The sequence below is a fragment of the Canis lupus genome, chromosome 10, assembly GCF_048164855.1.
Source record: "Canis lupus baileyi chromosome 10, mCanLup2.hap1, whole genome shotgun sequence".
Taxonomy (NCBI): Eukaryota; Metazoa; Chordata; class Mammalia; order Carnivora; family Canidae; genus Canis; species Canis lupus.
In genome coordinates, this window is record NC_132847.1 from 57,619,101 (window position 1) to 57,644,014 (window position 24,914).

The window sequence follows — 24,914 nt, forward strand, 5'->3', positions numbered from 1 at the left end:
AGACATACCTATGAAACAGAGTAGAAAATTCAGAAACAAACCAACTACATATAAAGTGTCATTTCTAGTAAGTGGAGAAATACGTCGCCAAAAAATAGCACCAGAACACTGGATTGCTCCTTTGGAAATATCATTGGAGCCTCATTCTAAATGTATGAGAGGGTTAAATATTTAAAAATTAAACCACTATTTGAAGCAAAAGAAAAATGCATTTATTATTTATATATATTAATATATTTAAATTGATATTATAGTTAACATACAAAAATGTAAAAATCAATTTCACAAATCAGTAGGAGTGAGTTATGCATATTAATGAAAATAGGCACCAGATACGACAAATCAATTCACTAAAACAGTGGGCTCGTTAAACACTGAAATACCATCAACCTTTCTGATAAACAAAGAAGTGGTAAAATAAAAGCTTATCCTCTGCCCAATTGGCAGAGCTTTTATTTTTGTGTTTTAGTTAATAATATCTCCCAATCATGTGCTCCAGGAAAGGGCCTCCCCCCTCCCCCACCATCCATTGCCATCTGAGGTCAGGTTAGCAAGAAGTAGTGCACAATTCCACTGAGGTCCTGCAGGCAGCTGAGTGGGCGTGGAGTTCCTCTACATCCTACCTCTGAGGTCTTGGGCAAGTCTCTATGTCCTGAGATATTGTCTCCCCAGAGGATAATAATAGTTCCTACCTATGTTACAAAGACTAAACAAGATGATGCACAGAAAAGCACTGGACTCTGGTCCAGAGTAAATTTTTCAGAAATAGTAAAGATAGCTGAGTTTTCAAATACTTAAATTTCATATTCCTCTTTGACACTTAAAAATATGGAGTAGAGGGTCTGACATGGCCCAGGTTCTGAAATGTCCTTCATAATATAAAGCTGAAGAAAAAAAGAGCAGGTAACAAGCGTCAGATAATCTAAATTTTATTTTTAAAAAGTGTGATGATGCACGCCATGATATCAACAGTGATTATGTTAGCGAGTGGGGTGACAGTGATTTTAATTTTCTTCTTTTTATTTTCATTTGACAAATTTTCTTCAATACACATAAATTACTTCCATAATAAGATAAAAACACTACAAGTTATCTTGGTTTTTTTATGCAAACTCTCCAAATATGAAAGTTGGTTGTTAGGATGGCTTTTCAAAAGATGCAAATGAGCTTGTCAGTATGCATTTCCCTTCCCAGCTGGGAAAGGTCCAACCGTGGAGATGGACTCCATTAGCGTGGTATTGACTAAAGTCCCAAACAGAAATTGCTCCTGGTACTCAATGGTATCTATTTATTCCTCGGTACATTTGTCCTCATTCTGGAAAAGGGGGCTTGTGATTCCAGGATAGTGTACCTATCCCCAAAGATCAAAACCAAACATATTTTGCAATACTCTACAGTAACATTTTTCAAAAACACAGAGTGACTACAGTGTCTGTGGTAGAGAAACCTCACCCCAGTCCAAAGCTTCTCCCCTTAGCTACCTGTACCCACATGTGCAGTGGCCTCAACCCAAATTCCTTGCCCTCAGAAGAAAATTCTGTGCTTTCCTCAAGGCCAGCTGCCATCTCATCACCCCCTCCCCGACCTGCTTGGTCCAAGGCAGAATGAACTATTTTGCAAAACAGGATGACCATTCCACTCCTCGCTCCTCCATTTGGTCTCTGTGAGCGCACCAGCCAGCTCCTGCCTGCAGGCTGCCAACCTCAGAATGACTGGATTTTCCCCATGACCAGTATGAGAGCACCATCCCATAGACCTCCTTGGCACCAACTACACACCAGAGAGACACTATCTCCAACCTCCAAGACTTAGGACAGAACTATGTTTGGTACTCCCCACCAGCACCTAGTCCCAGGGCAATGCCGACACAGAGAGGTCTTATTCAATAAGCATCTTTTGGCCAGAAGGAGGGGGGTAGGAGGGAAGGGGTGGGGAATTGGAGGGGACAGGGTGGGGTGGAGTGGGGTTTGACCTGAAATGAAGCCAAGGTTGCCGATAAGAGCTTTTCTTTAGTCTGTGTTCGTCTTTATGGTCATTCTGGCATCGCCTTCCCCAGCAGTCCCTGAAAGAGGCACCAGCCTCAGAGGACCCAGAGACTCCAGCCTACCCGGGTGGCCAAATTTACACACACACCCTGAGCAGCAGATCCTACGTGCTCCTTTGCTCCATAATGAGTCATGGTCAACTAGGGCCTACATTAGTCTCTACATTCCCAATGGCTTTAAGCCTCATCAACTCTGTCCCGTCGTTAAGCGGTTGGTTTTCTGAACTCAAGTGTCAGCTGATGCGGTGAGTCCTAGAAAAGGAAACTTGGAATCCTAGAGCAAAGGGGTGAATGTATTAAGTGAAAATTTATTTTTTGGCTAGCTAGCTTGACATCAGCAAGATTTGAGCAGTATGACTTCTACAACCTTATTCAAATCCTTGATTAGAGAATCAATATATCTTTCTTTAGAGAAATGATATATGTGTTCTTTCAAGTTATATATATATAAAGTATATATCTATAATACATATTATATATATCATGTATATCTATGAGCAGTATGACTTCTATGACCTTACTCAAATTATTGATTAAAGAATTAACATATATCTTTCTTTTAAAGAAAGAAGATATATCTGCTTTAAAAAGCAAAGAACAGAGTTCTTTGGTGGACAACCACCACAGACTACTTACAGAGTGATCCGTTTTGGGTTTGAGATCCAAACCATTAACAGAGGCACCTAAATGGACCACCTTCTCTATGTAGCTGAAAAGTTACAAGAGACTTTGTCAAATACCTTCATGGAGTTCACATTTGCCAGGCTCCCAGCTCTCGGTATCTCAGTTTTCTCATTTGAAAAACAGAAGCAATAAGAATGCTTATCTCATAAGGCCTTGATGAAATGTAGATGATTTACTACCATAAAGGCTTAGAACAGAGGCTAAGCCCATGGAATGCCAGGAGGCTTCACTTAAGAGATGGCTTCATGTAGCCAAGTTCACGCATGCTCCCAGGGCACCCAGACAAGCCAGGACTCCCACATACCAGCTTCCTGGGGTATATTGTACAGCTCCAAACAAGAAGAGCCGGCCTGGACAAAGCAAATCACTGCAGCCAGCAGAGGGACCAGTGTTGTCTTCTAAAATATTATCTATTCCAGATGTCTCCTAGCTGAGCTTTTCCCCAAGTCAGAATATAGGGGCTTGTGGCACTGTTGTGTTCTTCCTAACACTATTACGTCAAGTATGATTATTTATACCATACAAAGATCTGAAAGCCCTTAAACTGGCTTCTTGTATGCATCCAAACCACAACGAAAAAAATCTTTTCAGGATATATTTATTAGTTTGCTCTGGTGGGCTCTAAATCTCCTGACATCCTGACTTCTAGCTTACACAGGATAGATGAATCCAACTGCCTACCCTTCTGCCCTGAAAAGCAAATTCTGACTTAAAAAGAAGAATAGATAGTTCAATCTTTACATCCACTGCCCTATTTCTTTCCCCAAACCTAAAGGACCTATTTTAGTCTCCATTATTTTCACAACGCTGCTTTTTCTGTAACTTTCATGATTTCCTTCTTCATGAGTTCAGACAACTGCCACTGTAGGGCTCTCTCATGAAAACACTTAACAATCCCAGATATGCCTATCTTGACTTTTCTCAAGGGCTTTCCAGCGCCATTATCTGATTGAAGCATAGAATCCCCCTGGGAGGGTAGTCAGAGCAAGTGCCCTCTCCATTTTACAGATAAAGAAACCAAGGCTCAGAGATCCTTGCTCCCTTAGAAAGACCCCAGGATCCAGCTTTCCAACATCCTAAATTCGGAACACATCTCCTCCCTTCCTTTCAGTTCCCCCAAGCCATTTCAACTCCCTTTCTCCAAACACTCAGAATGGAGTCGCTTTGGTAAAAATCCAATTGAGTCTTCATACATCAACTTCTTTATCAGTGGATGTGAGAAAAGCACTTTATTGCTCTGCTCAGAACCTCTTCCATCCAAATGGGCTTTAGGAATGGCGCTTCACTGGTCAGAGAAGTGATCTGTGGTGGGCTGCAAAAGGACTGGAACCTGGCAGGTCTCAAAAGGAGCACCTAATCCTCGCCAGGCATCCTGACAAAGTCAAACAGACAGGTCCCCCAGCACCAGACAGTGTGTAGCACAGCCCATGTTCAAAGGAGAAACCTCTGCAGCCAGATTGGCTTGCCCATCACCCTGACAGACAGGCCAGGGACTGTCAGCGCCCGTCCCCTGCCCTCAGACCGCACGGCCAGGCCTGCCAACCTGGCTTCTGGCTGCTGAGCTTCTACGACTATTATTCCAGCACGGCTCACTGCTACTCTGTTTCCCTTCATCAAGAAAGCCATTAAGAGAAACGTAAAGCTGAGTGCATCTATTAGGTCCACCTACAGACCCAACTTGGAGTGAGATTTGAAATCACTCCTGGGCCCTCTTCAGGCCCTGAGTCATTTTTTCAATTGTTAAAATTAGAATGGTCTCATGGCAGACCTCTGAATCTAAGTGCTGTCAAACAAGGCTGGGTCCTGTTCCCATTCAGTGTTCTCAGGCATCGGTGGTGTGTGCAGCCCCAGCTGGGGCTTCTGGGGATACTTCCTCTCATCCTTGCCTTCTGGCCACTCACCCAGCAGGTACCTACATCCCTGCCAGGCAGGTGGAAACACCGCCTGGGGGGGGGGGGGTGGTTACGGGTCTGTCCCGGGCCCTACTGCTGGAAGTGACCAGGCCAAGATCTAACTCCAAATCTGCCTGATGCACCTTCCTTCCCCCACACCCTAGTCCTCATGACGCCCCGGGAGATGACCTTGCCCAGCTCCCAAGTGACATGGCAGTGTGTCCTTCGGCTTTCGCCAACAGGAAGCCTCTTCTTATTTGTCTTCTTATTTGACAGCAAATATCAGAAGCCAGGACCCCGCAGGAGGCTCTCAGAGAGCACTGATTGATTTTAAAACATGCTTTCCGACACTGCAGGCCCAAAGATGCTTACATTGTCAGGTCTTCCAGGTCCCTTTCCCCCAGAGTCTCTCGTGGTAGGTCACCTAAGTGCCTGCCACACCTGAATGGCTCAACATCAACCCTTCAAAGTCCCGCCTCCCTCCTCCAACAGGCAGGACTCCCATATCTTCCACCGGTGTCCTTCAAGGCCAGCTTCAAGGTCAGCGGCTCTGAGAAGCTCTCCCAGGTTGTAGAGCTGTACCAGTGAGAATCCATCTCCCCCTCCTCATGCGCCCGTACCCCTCACTGATGCCTCTTCGAAGAGGATGTACAAATCAGCCTCATATCCTTTATTCCAGGTGACAAACACTTTGTGGCACTTCCTTTGTATGAGCCAGTGGTTGAAGTCTTTGGCAAACTTTAACTGAGTTCGGTTGTAAACTATCTTGTGGAGTAGGTACTATTGTCACTCCTTCATACAGACAAGAACACTGGGGCATGGGAAATGAAGTGGCTTGCCCCAAATTAACACAGCTAGTCAGCGGGGGCCAGGCGGTCTTCCTCCAGAATCTGTGCTTGCTCGTAAGCACTCCACTAGGGTCACTTGCTTGCATGAGTTGCCTACAATGTCCTGTATACCCTCTAAGGGCAGGGATCACATCTAAGTCCTGTCCAGGTGCCCACAGCCTGGCATGAGGCAGGGCCTCTGTGCTAGCTCCTCAATGGAGCTCAGGGTCCAGCATGAGGTCACCTTTCCCGTGTGGCCAGCTGACAGCGGCACGCAGTACCGATGCTGGTCCAAATTTCCAGCCACTCTGAGCGCCTGCCTTCCTCCTGTGGGCAGCCACCTCTGGCAGTCCTTTCTAAGATGCTTAAGAGGATGAAATAGGAAGCACTTTGTCATCCGTGAAGCCGATAGCATCTCTACACACGCCTCACCAGCTACAACTGTTCCACCCTCTCCAGGGCTTGATCGAAAGGCCCTGGGGAACAGCCACAATGGATGACTCCCCCAGCTTCTGGCTGGATCCCAGTAAACCCAGTCAAGAATGCAGGACTCCAGATCCTTCCATCTGGCTAGACTGGAGTGTGAGGGGCTGCTAAGGGGTAGTGCCAAGGGCACTGGGCTTAGAGTCTAGTAGACTTAGTAAGTGTCCTCTTACTGCCTCACATGGGCTCATCATTCTGAGCCTCAGTTTCCCCATCTATAAGTGGATTTCTCTTACCAGGTTGTTACCAGATGATCGCATTTGAAAGAAACAGTACACTCCAGCACCGCACAAGATATGTAATTCTCGTTGTTTTGGTTTTTTTAAAGATATTACTTATTTATTCATGAGAGACAGAGAGAGAGGCAGAGACACAGGCAGAGGGAGAAGCAGGCTCCCTGAGAGGACCCCAGGATGACGACCTGGGCCAACGGCAAACGCTCAACCACTGAGCCACCCAGGTGCCTTTATTGTTTTAATTGTTGAAAGAATATCTAGTAAATAAGATTACCATAAGAACTAAATTAGAAACCAAGTGCACTTCTCCCTTTACCAGACTAGGGTACAATAGTGCATATTTCTCTGAATGTTCAAAGATGAGAGGCAACAGTGCTCTCGGGACCCTGGGGTAGCCCGTGCTGTACCCCTCAGGGTGACCCAGAGACTGCCACGGCAGCCACAGAGGCCAGGTGTTTCCACTGAAACCAGGGCAGGATCCTGTCCCCTGAGGGGGTCAACCCTGGGATAGGGGAGTGCCAGAGGCTGTGCCAGGGCCTAGATGGAAACTGGGGGCTTCTGTTCTCAACACCCAGCACCTTCAGTTTGCATTTAACCACACAGCCACAGTCCCAAGGGAGGAGGGATTCCAGCATCAGCTCCTCCAGAGCACACTGCCCTCAACACCCCACACCCCCACTCCAAGCAAACGTCCTCCTGGGAGCTCTTTTGGCCCCTTCCTGCAGCGGACCCTGCTCAGGGCTCTGGCACTCCTCAGCCACTCTACCAGTGTCAAGCCCCAGGGAGAGAGAGTCAGTCTCATTCCTCTTGCTTCCAGAGGCCCCTGTGTCCTTCAGACAGCACCCTTGAAGCTTCCTAATGGTGGGGGGGGGGGAGCTTCTAGAATGTCATCTGAATACACAGCCAGCCCTTCCTCCAGTGGGAGCCACATCCCTGCCACCCCCAACTGTAAGCCCTTGGCTTTCTCAGTGTGCAGTGATGGCCATCTGAGGGACTCAAGCCACAACACAACAGAGGGCCTCACCCTTGGAAGCCAGAACCACAGCCCCTCTCAGAGGCCAGTCCCATGACTCTCTGCCCTGACCATGCACCAGGACACAGGTGTGTCACATTCCCACTGGGTCCTCACTCTGTAGAACACCCACTAGGCAGCAGATCCACAAACTTCTATTCAGTTCCCAAAACAACACTGGTTATCTGCTAAAAACCTCTACGTCACACATCAGAGAAGGGAGGCTCAAGAGAAGGGGCCACCCAAGGTCACCCAGCAGGGCACTGGGTTGGACCTGGCCTCTCTGGCTGAAAGACCAAGCTCTTTCTGAGCCACTTCGCCTTCCTGGGTGCACATGTGAAAGCATGCAGCACAGTGCCAGCACACGGTGGGACCTCAATAAGGATGTGTCACTTGGTTTTCACCACCATAGAGCCACAAGACTAGAATCAGGGCCAAGCGAGGCCGTTGCTCCCAGAGGATCGTGAGGAGCTGGAGCAATGGCGACCGGTGGTCTAAAGACCCAGCTTTCATAAGAACCTATAGGATGTGGGCAGCCCGGGTGGCTCAGCGGTTTAGCGCCGCCTTCGGCCCGGGGCATGATCCTGGAGACCTGGGATCGGGTCCCACGTCGGGTTTCCTGCATGAAGCCTGCTTCCCCCTCTGCCTTTGTCTCTGCCTCTCTCTCTCTCCTCTCTGTGTATTCTCATGAATAAATAAATTAATTTAAAAAAAAAAAGAATCTATAGGATTTGGTAGCTGGGGGCTACTGGGACCCCCAAGTCACACTCATCTCCACACTGCCTAGCCCAGGACTCTTGAGGTACAAACCAAATACCTGTAAACCTGCTGGGGAGAGCCAAGGCTCCTCTGGAGAAAATACATACTATTAGTGCAGCGCATTGGGCATCCCAGCCACCCAGCCACCCAGTCCTGCGTGCTGCCGATTGGCCAGATCTGCCATTTCAGATCTCAAGGTGGTGTGCCAGGCTTCACCCCAGCCTCCAAACTTGCAATGTCCTCCCTCATTGGAGAGCTGAGCCCCCACTGTTGAATTGAACCCCAAATCACTTCTTACAGCAGACACCCTCGCTCACTCTCACACCCCCAAATTTCTACCCCATATCTATCCTTGTTAGATAGTTTGGCTGTGGATGGTCTTGGGTCTGACACGTGTCAAAGATGGGTGGCTGGATTTCTGATGACCAACGACATCCGACAGTTGAGAGGAAGACGTGTTAACTACCTCTTGTTCTAGACGCTTCTGTAAGAGCACCAGCAAGGGCCAGAAAACCTCAGCGCCCTCTGTATATCCGCTCACACACTGTTATAATCTAATACTATGCCTTCCTTCTTTATTAGGAAGTTGAATGAATCACCCCTGTGAACAACATCTCAATGTCTTTTATAAAGATGTTATTGGAAACAGCCAAAGGCCCTGAGAGAACAACCCAGAATTAATTACTCTTTGTGCTTAGTTTCAGGCGTATCATATATCTGTACCTCTTTACAACTTTTGTAAACACTTTCACATTTATCTATTCCTCTTCGCCTCTCTTCCTCATTCTCTTCCCCCTGCCCCCATCAATGATCTCTACAATAACTCCATGGAGAAACAGGGCAGGCATCAGTATTATCCCCATTTTATAGATGATAAAACTTAGGTATAGAAAAGCTGAATGACTAGTTCAAGGTCCTCCACCACTGAGTATCAGAGACGGGCCATCTGTGTGGAGCGCAGAGCTCTTCCCACTGACCTGCCCTGCCCTCTAAGCTAAAAGCTGTGTCCTGAGCCTAAAGGGAAATGTGTCTCATCACATAGGAACACCAGGATGTTTCTCTCTTGCCTTCAACTGCGGTATTCAATTGAAGCAATCCATTCCTCATAGATGTCTGATAACATCTTCTCCCTCTGCTCCATTTAGAGGTGTGGTTGTATTTTATCCAAAAGTGTTATATTTTACATTGTTTAGCACCAAACATTTCTCATGCAAGAAATGTTTGCTAAGCACTTTCAATGTGCCAGGGGCCATCCTAGGTGCTTGGACACAAAGGCCTTCATCCACTCACAGATATTACCAAGTGCCTGCAGGCTCTGTGCTGGGCACTGGCACATGGCGGGTGCCAAACATATGACATGCTGGTCTCCGTGGGCTGGCCCAGCTTTCAGCCAGCTGAGGTGATGGACAATAGCTAGCAGTGACAACACAGAGCTATGAGGGCCTCACCAGGAACAGCAGCCTGGCCCCAAGGGCCAGGGAAGTTCACCACTGAGCTCTCACTATGTGTCAAATCATCCCAGGAATGAATGGTGTTGGAAACAATGACAGAGGATACCCATCGGGTAAGGCTTACACACAGATCACACTTTTCATGGGCTTCAGACATACTTCCCCCGCAAATGCGATGACATAGCATTTTACATGTTCACATACATCATAATAAAATGACAGTAAAATTTAGTGAGTGCCTACTCACGTGCCCTGTGTGCTCAGTGCTTTACATGAATGTTCTATATCAACCTTCAAAAGAACCTCCGGAGACAGTGGCATCCCCATTCCACAGAGGACAACCAAGGCTCAGCAAGGGGAGGGGGGAGGCTGGGTTAAGAGGCAGCACACGCATATGCATTGTCTGATTCCTAACTTTATAGTCTTTCCACAGTGCCCAGCTGACTCCTCGACACCGCATGGGCACTGGAAAACACACTGCAAGACATTATAAACATGTAGACAGCCTCAGAATGCTTCAGCTCTCACCCATTCACCCCCTAAATATCTACCAAGCACAAACTGTGTGCCAGGAACTGTGCTGGGCTCAGTGGGGAGCTAACACCTAGCTATTCCTGCACTTACGAGTTCATGGTCCCCCACAGGAACACAGAAGACCAAGAGGGATCAAAGAGTCCAACAAACGTCAAACTGCAATTGTGGAAAGCCCTAGAAAGGAAAGGTTCGTGGTTCTCAGAGAAAACAATTCTTCCCAATCAGAGAGGATAGACAAAGCCCTCTTGAGCTGCTATCTAACAGAGGTGGCAAAAGCGTTCCAGACAGTGGAAAAGCTTGTGCAAAGGCCCTGTGCGGGGTGGGGGGGTGGGGGGGAGCACTCACCTGAGAAACAGCAAGGACCGTGTGTGTCTCGGCCCAGAGTAGGAAGGGAGAGCATGCAGCACCAAAGCTGGGGAGTGGGAAGGGCAGACTCTCAGGGCCTCCAGGCCACCACGAAAAGTTACTACCCCCAGATCAAGGGTGAGACCCTGCAGGGTGTCAGGCAGGGAGGCCACCTGATTGAGTGCTGGGCCAGTGGTCCTAACGGTCCTCTGTACCTGGGGGACAGCCCCCGCCCCCACCCCTGGCCTGTCCCCTCACCCTTCTCATGCTGCGAGGCAACGATGACAGGCCACCTTGCTGCATGCCTTCAAGAGCACAGCTGTTGTGGGTTCATCTCTACACACCCCATAACCAGCCCCAGGCCTGGCACTGAGCTACAAGTACAAAGGAAGCACCACAGCTGCCTTCGAGGTAATCCAGGAGAGACACATACAGACACAAACACTGACACCCCAAGGAAACACCACAGGAGGTGACAAGCTCCGCAGGTGCAAGGGGAGCAGAAAGTGGGTCTGTGTGAGCCAGGTGTGTAGACAGACGTGCTAAAAGTGAGGAGAGAGTGCGGCGCTGGCTGCGTGTGACTGAGTGGGTGGACAGGGAAATGGGGCTGCGTTAGAGGGAGAGACGAGCGGCTCCGTGAAGTTCACAAAATAAAATAAAAAAAGCATCAGCTACTGACAACACATGCCCCTATGGGAGGAAGGTAAGAAACGACAAGAGGATGCCACTCACCGGGTGCTTATGCACAGGACATCAAAGTCAAACCGTCCAGATTAAAATCCCAACTCACCACCTGGGTGACCATCATGTCACGTGACCCCGCCAAGCCTCACCTGCAAACCGCGGGCTCTGATGGCACCTACCCCACCAGGCTGTTGAGAAGATTACATGAGTGAACCCTGCAGAAACGTCCTGCAAAAGCCACACGGACCACCCCGGGCTGAGCCTGGGATACAGATAAGTTCTAGCTGCTGCTGTGGTCTCGTCTCCTTCACCTGCGCACTTGCAACTCAACATTTCCATTCTCTTTCCCTTCTTCTTTAACAAGATGAGGAGCTCTCCAAGGGCTTTCTGTTTCAGGGATTCACAGAGTCCTGCAAGGAGCTCAGAGGGTTCCCTCGGGCCACTGTGTGACAGAGGAGCCAATTCTCCTATCAAAGTCAAGGCCCTCTGGGCCAGCCTAGGTGGGAGCTCTGAGGAGCCTAGGTGTATGCCCTGGAGTGGGCTTCCGGGTCCCTGCCTGCCAGTGAAATCCCTGAAACAATTCTGGGCATTCTCAGAAAAGCTTCAGTGAATGGGTAGTTCTAGAAACAAAGTGATTTGGATAATATAGTGATTATTATAAGGGTGGCTGTTGCTTTCAAAATCAGTTCCCTCTGAACAAAGTCAAGTGGATCATAAGCAGAGTGTGAAAATATCATTTTCTCTCTGCCACCTCCTGACCCTGCGCCATGAGAGCAGCAATAATGCATCACTCCACAAAGTCTTTCTTTGGCTAGATTTTATCTGAATGGTGACTGATGATGTCCTTGCCAAGTGGCAGGAGAGGGGTCTGCTTCAGCCAGCAGCTGTGGAACGTGGGCACTGATGAAGACAGATGAATCCATTTACTCAGTACTTTGGATCTACCACTAATTTTCTAGATGACAATGACACTTCATCCTTCCAGCAATGTAGACTGTTCAAAAAGACTGGAAAAGTAGAAAATTGCAAAAGAATTCCCCTACTGGCCCCAAAAGGTGTCACAAGGTTCATGCTCCTTAGTCAAGCAAGAATGCTCAGATGCCCCAAGCTCAGCTCATAACTGATTTACTCTTATTTTGCATATGATTCCAATAACCTTGGTTATCTGATTTGGGGTCCAGACCAAAACCAGATCAGGGAGATGGTCACCTCTAGGCTGAGTCTACCCAGTTCCTAGGTCAGTCTTGACCATGGAAGGATAAAGAGCAGAAGCTTCCAGCCCAGGAGCAGGGAGCATGGGCTAAGTCTTGCCATTCAGAGGATCCCCAGGGACCTCTTCATTCACTATACCCAGACCTGCCACTAGACCACCTGGCTCACCAAGGCTGATGACTTGGCTTCATTCTGGCAATTTCTACCAGGACTGGAGCCCAGTCCAGCCTCTGTTGGCTCTCATGTTCCCTGGAGGTGGGAATGGGATATCACAACCTGATTCCTACACCCACCAACTGCTGGCTTAGAGGACTGTTCCAATAAACCGATCTAAAACCGTAACAGTTCGCAGATGCTGGAAAGTATTTATTTCCTAGGTTTTAACGTATCTTGGAAGATGCCGTGTATGTTCATCGGGGGAGAGAAGAATGACACCAGCTTTGCACATAATCTTCTATTGGAACACCCGACAAGTAACCTTTTCCCTTTGTGCTCCACAATTATAGGGACCCTGAAAGTACCAAATAGCAAAAACCCACACGAACAAATGAAGAACAAGCAGGAAGCTCACCCCACTTGTCTTGGCATACAGAACATCTCCTCGATTTATTAAAACTATGCCCATTAATCCTCTTAGAACCAGAGAGCCGGATTCCAAGCTTTTAGATATATTTGTTTGTTCAAGAAATACTCATTGAGCTCCTGCTCTGTGCCTGGCCCTAGGATAGTGCCTAGAGGACCACAAGGGAGCCAGACACACTCAGCACCTGCTCTCACAATGCTTACAACAGAGCAGAGATCCTCAAGCCATGCTGCAATTCTCAGAGAGAAGCAGGGACTTCCTGTGGTCTTAACAACTAATCTAGCACCAGAACCCAGACCGCCAACCCCGGGTGGGGCTCACACTCCCATGGTTCCAGCCTGGTACACCTGCTTGTTCCTAGAAAGGTACAGAGACAAAGGCATCTCACCAGCCTCCCTGGGCATCGTTACATAAGCATAGAGAATAAGAATGAAATAAAGGAGCAAACGGATACAGATGTTCATCGGGTGAACTACGTCACTTAATTTTCTGACCTTCCTACAATCAAAATAAATCATCAAAAAAGCTAGCAACAAGGAGCCACTTACATTCACAACCAAACATAGGGACTGACCAAACAGGTGCCTCCAGAAGGGGGTCGCCTTCCCCGGCATCCTCCTCTGACCCCTACCACGGTTGACTCACACTATGTGCGAGGGTTTCTGTCTGCCTGTTTTGTCCACCTGTTTAGATTGTGAGCTCCTCGAGGGCAAGTTTCGTGTCCTGTCCACTTCTGTGTCAGAGCCTAGACAGGGCCTGGTAGAAAGTTCTATCAATGAGGGTACATCCCACTAGGGAACTGAGGCAGAAGCAGGTAGCGTCTGCAGCAGCCACGTAGGTGGGCGGGTCAGATCTCCTCTGCAGGCAGGACCTACAGGAGGAGGGGGGTCAGCGGATGGCCTTCGCTGCAGTTTCAACCCTGCCACCATATTTAATTCTGCTAAGGACACAAGCTCCCAGGCAGCCTGTGGTCAGTGACTGAGTTGGGCAGGGATTCTAATGTCTGGCTCTTTCGGTCCCAGGCAGGACGTCTCTATGGGCAGACTTTGCTCCAGAGCAGTCCACTGCCTGGCCCAGACTTGCTGAGCCTCTTCCTACCCATCTCTCCTTCCCCCTCCTTTCACAGCTATCATCAGCACAGTGTCATGGGCTGAGCGTCTCCCCACCTCCTCCTGTATCGTTCACGGGCATCACCTCCCAGAGCTCTTGTACTTCTAAAACCATCTTGGCATTTACTTCCTGAAGGACCCAGAACAAGTCCACATGGCATCCACATGCTCCCCTACCCTCCTCTGAAGTTAGCTTGACCCGTGACTATTTCCAGTCAATGGAATATGAGTAGAAATAATGCATGAGTCACTTCCAAGTAAAGATCGTTAAAAATCCAGTATGCCTTCCCCAGGGAGTCCTCCCCACTCCCATCTTCTTGAGGTCACAAGATGGGAGAGTCACACCCAAAGTCTGCCTGGATCCTTATGTTCCCACTTGGAGGAGAGCCAGGAGCACTTCTGACACATTCTGGACTTTGGACAACAGATAAATAAATTTGATTATTTAGGCAACAGAGATTGCGGGACTTGTTTGTCAATGCAGCAGGGCCTCGTTCACCCTGACTGACAAGACATGTATCCTACGCACGTATGTGTTTAGCACCTCTGCTTTCATGGCTCTCTTACCCTTCAGACTTGCTCACTGACCTGCTGAGACCATAAATCTCTGCATGAAGAGGCTGATGTTACCCTGTGTCCTTGAGAGGTTAGGCCAAACACAGGAAGAAGCCCCCGTCAAAGACAGAGTTAACAAGTTAAACTCTTAGCCCAATACCTAGTGCTAAACAGGCCCTAGCATGTTATTCCACCCACCGCCCCCATGGGCAGCTGGTGAGGTCTGGGGAATGGGCTGGGGGCTGCCATGGCCAAGGGCACTTGCCCTCACACTGGGAAGCACGGGGTTGATTTCAGCTACAGCCTGTCCGTCAACTTAATCCTGATAGGTGGGATCACCTAAATCCCGTGGTAATGGGGGTGGGGGTGAAGACCCCAGAGAGATGATCTGGACAAACTGGTGGGATGCTAATTCAGAAAGGAGACTGGAATTTGCTTGCTCACAGTGCAGTTCAGCAGACGCTCACTCCCTGATACCCTGCCTTCACGGACCTAAAGTCTGGTGGGAGAGAAAGAGAGCAATATGCTAGGATCCATGGCAGAAGGGAAGATGTGCTGCTGGGGTCCCCTTCCTCCAGCACCCCTCTTGGCAACGTGCTGTTGGCGGACAAGAGTACAGATAACACCGCTTTCCATTTGCATCCTGTTGTGAGGTTCCACATCCAAGATATTTATTCCTTATTACAACCCTGTGAGGTCAGCATAATGGTCCCCATACAGGACAAGAATAATGACAACGGTGACAATATAGCGGCAAATATTTACACTGGGAGTGTACCAAGCACTGACTTGATTACTTGATCAGGGAGGTCTCATTTTGTTAGCCCCATTTTACAGATGACGAAACGGAGGCAAAGCGCATTGCCCCGGGTGACCAAGCAGGTAAGTGGTACCCAACAGGGAACCACTGGTCTCCTGACATACTGAGGAGCTCATCTTGGGGAGCGGAAGGGTCTGGAGAGGGTGTATGCCATTCTGTGCCCACCTCACCTCCACTGGGCACTCTCTCCTCGTGCCCCCACCATGCAGTGCCTGGACTCGGTGACTCTTGCCTGCCAGATCCACCCCCTGAGTCCCCATGGGGCCCTCTCTGTTGCCCGTCCCACCCCATCCGGTCTCAGCAATGCCCATTCTCCTGCACATCCTCTCCCACGGCCTCTCCACCTCTGTTCAAGCCCCAGCATCTGTCCTTCAACTGCTGGAGTAGCTTCCTGGCTTCTCAGTCTCCAGGCTCATCAGTTTACCACCTAGGCTCTGCATTCCCACTGGCCCTGATCATATCACAGCCACGTCCAAACCCGCCACCCACACACGGCTCCTCATGGTTCCAAAATAAAGTCCAACCTTCTCTGCATGTGATTCAAGGCCTTCCACACCCACCAACAGACTACCTACCCCTCCACAAGCCCTGCACTCTGGAGAAAACGTAACAAGTCATGCTCCCCAAACACACCTCACACTTTGTCTCCTCCACCCTTTGATCTTGGGGCCCCTTCCTGGGATCCAACCTCCATCTCCCTGAGTCCCTGCTTCTCCGTGTCAACATGATATTGGCCCTTTCAGGCCCATTTTGTTTTCTCTCCTCCAGGAGGCCTCTCCTGACCTAGATATGATCTCTTTCTCTTAACGCCTGTGCCATCCCTGGTCTCTTTCTTGAATGCAGCATCTCCCAAGGGCCTGTCTTTGTGGATATCTGTGAGCAGATGCTCCTGGCATCCACACCTTCAACAGCCTCAGACGTCCTTCGACCATCGACCTCTTCCTCACTCTCTACTCATGTGGTTGGGCAGGGCTGACCTCCCTGCCCTCTCCCTCCGTGAAAGGCTGGCTGATGTCCCAGACCACCAGTGTCACGTGATGGGCTCAGGGGGTGGACACATGACCCAATTCAAGCCAACAAGAGCTGAGTTTGGGACTTCTGCTGCAACATTTGGGAAAGAAACACTCTTCTTACTGGAGTTTCTAAACTGGGAGTGTGTAAATTTGCAGCTGGTAGGGGCCATCTGTGCTACCACATGGGTAGAGCCTGCCTGTGAGTGGAGCCAAACAGAGGAAATGAGAGCCAAGAGACAGACAGAGACATTTTTTAAGATATCCTTTCAGTCCCTGGATTCAGCCATGCCTGAAGACAGCCCACTCCAGGATTTTTCAGGCACATGGCCCAGTTAAAGTGGGGTTTCTATCACTTAGAGTGAGTCCTAAGCAATACACTTCCTAAGGGCCAGGTACCATACTGGGCAGTAGGGCTATAACCACAGAGAAGAGGTAACCTGACCCTAAAAGGGCTCATTCTCTTTCTTTTTACTTCTAAGAAGAGCTGTATTGAAACAGAATTCATATATCACAATATTCATTCTTTCAAAGTATATGATTCTACAGTTTTTGAATATTCAGAGAACCGTGCAGTCATCACCACAATCACTTCTATCTTAACTTGAAAACGGCAAATAGGTGCTTGCCCTGTTTTCCTCCATGCACCAGCTCCTCCCTCAAACCCAAGGCTGGGTTTTATCCCCTTCTGCAGTACCAGTAACTGTAGTCAGTATTCAATTAATGCCTGCTGAGTTGTACTCAGACATCCTTGAAAAGCTCAGCCTCCATCCACCAGTTGTTTGGACCCTTTCTAAAGCACAGTGAATGAGAGGACAGATATTTGGCAAAGGTGCCCAAGGAAAGAACATGCTCGTCTATCACCATGTCTTCTCTGGATTTTCTCAGCTAGATCCTTGTATCAGGGTAGACTTCCTGAAAGGTGCACACCTAGAATGTGCTTCTTTGGCTCCCTGAACTTTCCCTAAGTTTGCCACATAATAATTTAAGTAGGAACAAGTGGGAAAACAAATAAATCCAACAAGAGGGAAATGACTTGATATTTATGGTACACCCCCCAGGACAGAATAGTATATGGCTACTCAAAATCATTTTTGCAATTGAGGACATGGGGAAGTACTCATAATGTTAATTTAATGAAACAAAGTATAAAAGGGCAAATAGAGTAAGATCTCAAGTACATAATATAGTAAAAACTGGCAACTAGAAGGGAATAATGCTAATTATTAGGTGTAATTATCTTTGTATAGGTGGATTGTGAGCAATTATTATTTTTCTTCATGCTTCTCTCTAATTTTCCATTTTTCTAAAATGAAAAGTACTTTAATCAAATTGAAAAGCCAACATTAAAAAAAATAAAAAAATAAAAATAAAAAAAAAATAAAAAATAAAAAAAAAAATAAAAAAATAAAAAAAAAAAAAAAAAGAAAAGCCAACATTATTTCTTAACTCATCCCTTAGCTATTATTTAATTTTCTTAATGTGGCTACCAAAGAATGAGAGATAGCCATGTGAAGAACATTCTGAATCTCCTGCAAAACTTGCTTAAAAAGGCTCTGTCCTTCAGGGTTTTTTAATCAAACATGTAAGTAGTTTCTTTTAGTAATTCTAAAACTAAATTTGGTAATTTAGTAAGTAATTAAGTAATCACCATTTCTACCTTTTTACCTTGACTGCCAGGAAGCTCAGACCTAAAATGTAATATGCACAATGGCAATAACCCAGCTTCTTGGTAATAGTAACTTTCATGCTTCTATGTGGTTTCTGATGCTTCTTTTTATTTGTATATTCAGTTCCTTGCTTGTGTTTTTATATACTCAACTCTACTTTGGAATACATAAAAAAGTATTTGTTGAAATGATTCTATCTACAGCAGAGAAAAGAGGTCCTAAGTAGCAGATGCTCTGTTGGGATGTTTCATTTTTATAAACACAGGCACAGAGTGGGCTTTGAACATTCTATTGCTATTCTAATTACACTAGGAGGGTCAACCTAGAGAAATTTGAGCAGGAAGCTCCTTTATTGAGGGAGGCTCTCCCACTGATCAGATTAACCCATTATTTGGTAAATCTTCATCTCTTTGAAGGCTGTGTGGACCAAGGTCCACCCTGGCTGCCCATAGCCTCTGGCCATTGACTGACAGTAAATGTCAGCAAAGCCAGCCAAAACCTATTCACCACATCCATCCTGTGTTCAAGTCTACAGACAACAAGTGACACGGCCAGGAAGTGATTAGTGAGTACATACAATCCTCAAAGATGGCCCATCTGAATAAAACAGGCCCCAGACGCTCTAACAAAGGCCCCAAACACCCTCCGGATCACTGTGGATCTTGCTGCAATTACCCACACCAGTCATTCCTTTACTTCGGCTCAGCAAAAAATACCTCTACTATGGGGATGGACCGCTTGAAAAAAAAAAATCAAGTATTATATCACCTGGGTGTTCTCCCAAACATGACACCTCATGGCAGGAGATAACATATGTATTTGATTGTAAGCCAGAGTTCCTTTTTTCTGGCGATAACTTCACTGACCCTTTAGGAGACTTCAAAAGTGAGATCAACAAAATCAGCAGGCTTAATATTTAGCTGTGACCATTTTATCACACCTAAAGCTGCAAGGTCTTACTTGTGGATCCGTACCGGAGGAAAACGAAGGGAGGGAGGCAGGAAACATTTCTTTGGTGCTTCCAGCGTGCCAGACGGAGCCCTGGCTGCCGGGCCTGCCAGCTCACGGCATTCTCCACTCCGGGCCTGCTATCCCCGTGAGCATCACATCACCACCCTACTGAGTACATGCAACAACCCTACTCTCCCAGATTTGAGAATCTAGGCTGAGATAGATTCAATAACCCCACTCAAGGTCACCCATGGGGAAGATAACTGGTGTCTGAGCAGAACCCAGGGCCGATCCACCCATGCTCTGTGCCCCTTCACATGGATGGAGATGTTTCTCTGTTTGCACGGCACTGAGATCACCCCGTGCCCTCCTTCCTACTGCTTCCTGCAGATCCCCACCACCAGCGGAGAAGCCTTATCCTCCGGACTCCGGGCCTCTCACTCAGAGAGTCATCAAGACACACTTGAAAAATAAATGTAAAAGCTTCAACCCACACCCTGAAACCAAGCACCCAACCCTTTGCTGCCACAAACAAGCTAATGTGAAATCTCTTTCAGGGAAGCTTTCTAAAGGGAATAAATTGATGATGAAAACATTATGCAGTTGACAACATTTAGTGATGATGCAAGCAGGGCTGCCCTATCTACAAATGTTTCTGCCTCCAAAGAACTGGCTCTCTCCCGTCCCTTCCGAAAGAATCTGTATGGAGGCAACAGGGAAATCGTGCCCACAGGACATGCCTCCTTAGAACTGAGGTGCGCTGCGCATCTATGCGTGCCAGACAAGTACCCCGGAGAACTTGAAAGGCTCGGGCAAAGATGAAGGCGACGAGAATGTCATTCAGAAAGAATTCCCCAGCCCGGTTAGCTCTGCTCAGCCACCCAGATTGCATCCTCGCAGGGCAGAGGCAGCCTGCGCGCACCGCCACCAACTGCCACCCGTTCCTTCACCTTTTATTTACAGGGCAGAGCAGCCTGGTTCATCCGCGAAGGGGGGAGGTGGGGAATAAGATGCAATCCAGATTTCTGCTCTTTCTCAGAGGACAAAAAAAAAGGGGGGGGGGGGAGGCAGGCAGAGAAGGAGGCAGAGCCCCAGGCTGCACGGGCAGCGACGCCTCCTCTCTGAAGGGTGGGAGGAGGAGAGGCACCTGGGCTGGAGCAGAAGCTCCCCAGGAGCTCCGGGAGGACGGGGTCAGACCCAGCGCGCGGCCGGGCTGGCGCGGCGGGGAAGGCGCCAACGGAGCGCACTGCACGGGAAATCACTGCCCCCTTCAGGCCGCGCCTCGGACGCCTGGGCCGGAGCGCAGGGGCTCCCTCGGTCCGGGAAAACTCGCACACCCGACCTGGCGCGGCCGGCGATCGCTCGCCCAGGCCCCCTCGGCGCGCCCCTGCAGCCGCTCCGCGCGGGGGCTTCAGCCGGAACCGGCCGCGGGCGCGGCGAGGGGGCTCGGGACGAAGCCCTGGGCTCCGCGGCTCCCCTCGGGGCAGGAGGCCGGGAGGGCCAGCCCGCCGCCGCGCTCCAAGTCCGCGCTTCGAGTCTGCGCCCGGAGAAACTGCTCCCGCGGCCGCGGAGCCCGCACACAGCGGCGCGGCCGGGCACCTCCGCGCGTCCGCAGCCAGACCAGCTCCGGGCGCTCCCTGAGCAACTAACCCGGGGGGGGGGGGGTCTCCCCATAAAATCGCTCCGGCTGCAGGCGGCAGCCTTTCCGAGCCGGCGGCCCCACACCTGCCCGCGCGCTGCGGGCTCCGAGCCGCCCGCGCGCACCACGCGCCCAGCCCTCCTGCGCGCTCCGGCCCCTCGGGGCCCCGAGCCCTCCGGACCTCCAAGCGCGGCCGGGCTCTCCCGGGAGCCCGCGGGCAGGCCACGGCCTCTCCAGCCCCGGGGGGCCCAGTTTCCAGCCAAGGCGCCCGCTCCTCCCACCCGGCAGCCCACAGCCCCTCCGGCGGGACCTGGCCGGGGGCAACCACGGCAGGCCTTCTGGAGGGTGCAGTCCCCACCGTCCGCGCTCCTTCTGCGGCCACGGGCAGCCCCCGTCCTCTATCCCCCACCGCACCCCCGTCCCCAGCGCACACATACAGGCACACGATCCCAGAGGAGGGAGATGCTCGGCAAATCTTGGTACCAGCTGTGCCAGGCGAGCCCGGAGGGACCCCGGGGTGAGCACTGGGCACCCGCCCGCGGCGCCCTCCTCGGCAGGCGCGGGCGGCTCACTCGGGGCTCTGCTCCAGGGCCGCAGCGTCCCTCGGAGGGCGCTCCCTCGCCCCCCGCCCCGCGGCCCCGACGGCGCGGGCGGCCGGCCGCTCACCTCGGTGTCGTAGAGCCGCAGGTCCAGGAAGTAGGGGCGCAGCAGCGACTCGTTGCGGATCTGCTCGATGGCCAGTTCCACGGCGGGGAGCACGCCGCGCCCGATGCTGCCCTTGGCCACCTCCTTGGTGAGCGGCATGAGGCCCATGATGGAGAGCGGCGGGCTGCTGGGCGGCGGCCGGGGGGCACCCCGCGCCCAGCCCCAGGCCCCGGGCGCCAGCGGCAGCAGCAGCGGCAGCAGCAGGAGCAGCAGCAGGCGCGCGGGCGGCGGCGGCGGCGGCGGCGGCGGCGGCCCGGGCTGCCCGGAGCTCCGCGGGGAAGCCATGCCGCGCCGCGGGCTGCGGGCGCCGGCTCACTCGGCCCGCATGGCCTGGCCCGGCCCGCCGCCCCGCGCCAAGCTCTCCCCGCGGCGCCCGCGCAATGGCGCCGGCCCCGGCCCCGGCTCCGGCTCCGGCTCGGGCTCGGGCTCCGGCTCCGGCTCCTGCTCGCCTCCGAACGGCCGCGGCGGCGGCGGCGGCGGCGGCGCCCGTGACGGATCAATCACGCCGGGAAGGGGTGGGAGCGAGCGGAGCGCGGGAGGCGGGGAGCCGGAGAGCAAACGCCGAGAGGGGGGCCGGCGTCTTCGCGCGCGCCTCGCCCCGGCGCGGCCACCCCGAAGCAGGCCGCCCCCGCCCGCCCGCCCGCGTGCGCGCTCCGAGCCGCTCTCCCGCCGGGAGCTGCTCCGCGGCCGCCCCTGGAGCCCGGCCGGGGGGGGCGCGGGCGGCAGGAAACGCGGGAGGCGAAGGCGAGGCTGCTCGGCGGCGGCTCGAGCCGCCTCGGGGCCGGGGCCGGGGCCGGGGCCGGGGACGGGCCGTGCGCGCCGGGGAGGGGGAGGGGGAGGGGGAGGGGGGAGGCGCTGGCGCAGGGGCGGGCGGGGAGGGAGGGCCGCCTTCCCGGCACACGCACACACGCGCCCCCTCCGCAGACCGCGGGGCACCTGCGCGCCCGGGGCCGGGGCCGGGGCCGGGGTCGGGCGGGGAGGACTGCGCGGGGCACACGCAGTGGCGGCCGCCGCTCCGCCGAGCTGGGGAGGTCTGGGGCGAGCGCGCCACGGAGGTGTCCTGGAGGCACCTGCCGCCCTCCGCTCCTCCGCTCTGCGCGGGTGTCCGGGGAGGCCCGCACTGAGCCCGAGGGGGCGCCCGAAGCTGCCGCCGGCGCTGGGCGCTCGAGCATTCCTTGCTGCCGGGCTGCCAGGCTGTCCGGAGCTGCGGGCCTCGACTGACAGCCCCCCACCCCCACTTTCCCCACCGGACTGAGAGAAAGAAGCCGTCCTCTGCCAACCCCAGAGGAGACCGGGGTCCCCACCTTGCGCGTGCTACCGCCCCCTCCGGGCATCTGACCTCCGCGCGTCCCCACTCCCAGAGGGCTCCGCCCTACAGTTCCCCTCTGGGTGGGAGCTCCCCCCAGCGCAGACCCGAGTCCCCTGGCTGGGCCCTCTCTTGGCCGGGTCGCGCGGGCTGCGCTGGCTAACCGTAGGCAGAGCAGCCCTGTGTGATCTGACCTAGCCCCTCCATGCTTGAAGAATAGAAATTGTGGGTCATTAAGATATAAAATCCCAAGGGGTGACTAATGAGGGGAGACCGCAGGACATCACATGAGAAAGCATCCTTGTGCTTGAGCCAACCGTTTTGGGCCACATCCGCGGCCTTGCCACAAGGATGGAAGTTCAACCTTCATCACCGAACATTTACTACATGCCTTATAATGTCATCCTCACCACAGCCCCGTGAACTAAGCGCTGGGTTTGTCATCGTCACTTTACAGGTGAATACGGGTGAATACCTCAGAGAGGTTCCACTGCTTGTCCAAGTACACACAGCTACCAGGGTAGGACCGGAACCCAGAGCCAGCAGGAGGTCTGTACCTAGAACAGCAGGAGCCAGGATGGGGAACAACCTTCCCTATGGGAGGGGCACTGCTCTGACTTTCGGTTGTTCTGAGCCTCTGTTCTCTCAGTTATGTGGTGAAGGAGCTGAGCCACATCATGTCCACAGACTTGCTCTTCTGGAGCGAGGTAGAGGCAGCCCTGAATCCCAGGCTAGTTATCAGGAAGCATGAGGACAGAGAGGGCAGGCTAAGCCCAATCCTGGAGAGTGCCTTGGACAGCTCTAGGGAACCCAGGCCAAGAACTCCCTGTCCCAACTCCTCTTTCTAGGCTTCTGCACACATCACTCCTGAGCTCACTAAGCTGGAGGGTTTTTTACATGGGCAGAGCTCACCTGACCATCTCCCATGAACAAGACCAAAAGCGGTCCAGAGGACAAGGTAATCTCTTTTAGCTGGTATTCGCTTGACATCACAGCTGTCCTCTAGCCATCCACTTCTGGTATCTGCCCTTCCTCGACTTCTCAGTTCAGGTTTCTCAATGAGCATTTTCCCTTCCCCCCCCCCTTTTTTCCCCCTTAGTCATTTGTGCTTTCCTTGTAAGCTGTGCCAATATGGAGTATTCACTGACACCTACATCTGGGAATAAGTTGAAAGCTGGGATAACTTTGCTTGACATTTACGAAATAGTTGAAGGCCCTGCCTGGCAACCTGCCTTTCAGCCCCCCTGTCTCCCCTCATGGGGTGACCTGGCCCCAAGACGTGTGGCCTGGGATCAGCCCTGACCCGAAGAGCACCGGTGTCACTCTCCGCCAGCCTGGATCCAGGCCAGGCTCTGATCTCATGCCCACTTCTGATGCCTGGGCATCCCTCTGGTTCCCAGGTCCTATCCTGGCCAGTGTTCCAGTTTGAAGAATAGAAATTGGATAGTTTGGATAACTGGATTCCTGGCATGCTTCCTAGGTCTGAGTTCCTGCCTCGGTCACCAGCCTCGAGTCCATATTCTCCTACATCTGGAGTCCAGCCTCTGGCTTTATAATAATCATTCATTCCTTCAAGAAACGTTTTGCAGCATCTACTATGTGCTGGGCAGTGTCCTCGGAGCTGAGGAGGCAGGAATAAACAAGCCAAACTCAAATCCCTGTTCTCATAAAATTTACATTGTAGTCGAGAGAAACAATAAACAGCAATGGTAAGAAGAAGCTATCTTCGTATGACAGCTTATGAAAAGTGCCATGAAAAACAAACATAGTAGCAAAGAGGCTTGAGTCTGACAGGGTGGGGCTACAATTTGAAATAGGGGGTCACAGAAGGAGACAATGAGGTGATTTTTCAGCAAAGACCTAAAGGAGGTAAACAAACGAGACATGCAAATAGTGTTCCAGGTGGAGGAACAGCGAGGGCAGAGGCTCCGAGACAGGAGTGTGCCTGGCATGTCCAAGGAACAGTCAGGAGGCCTGTGTGGCTGGAGCTGAGTGAGCAAGGGGAAGGTGGTAGTACCCAAGGTCAAAGGCAGGCGGGATCGAGGAGGGCCAATTGCACCTGGCGAAGTGGGGGACCACTGGAGGATATTGAGCGGAGCAGTGACACCATCTGACGTATTTGAACAGGATCGCTGGCTGCCAACTGAAGAATCCTTGGTGAGGGAGGGACGGTGGAAAAAGTGGAAGCAGGGAAACCAGCTAGGAGGCGGCTATCACTAAAGCCACGTATGGTGGCAGGAACCAGGGAGCCAACAGAGGGGGTGATGAGAGGTGGCTAGGTTAATTATTGCTCTTCTCATTATTAATGGGAATAATATGCATCAGCAGATGCCAAGTCCTGAGGCCATGGTAAACACTGATTTATCTGCTCATCTTCCTTACAGAGGACATAGTAGAGTCTTA

The 24,914-nt window shown here is 51.5% G+C and overlaps 1 protein-coding gene across 1 annotated transcript in view; it reads right to left on the bottom strand.

The window, feature by feature from the left end:
* Positions 1-21,505, bottom strand: part of GABBR2 (gamma-aminobutyric acid type B receptor subunit 2) — a 370,018-nt gene extending 348,513 nt beyond the window's left edge. The window contains exon 1 of the mRNA XM_072842074.1: positions 21,167-21,505. Within this exon, the coding sequence (XP_072698175.1) occupies positions 21,167-21,490 (324 nt within the window). The 5' untranslated portion in view covers positions 21,491-21,505. The remainder of the gene's footprint in view (positions 1-21,166) is intronic.
* Positions 21,506-24,914: the final 3,409 nt, after the last annotated feature.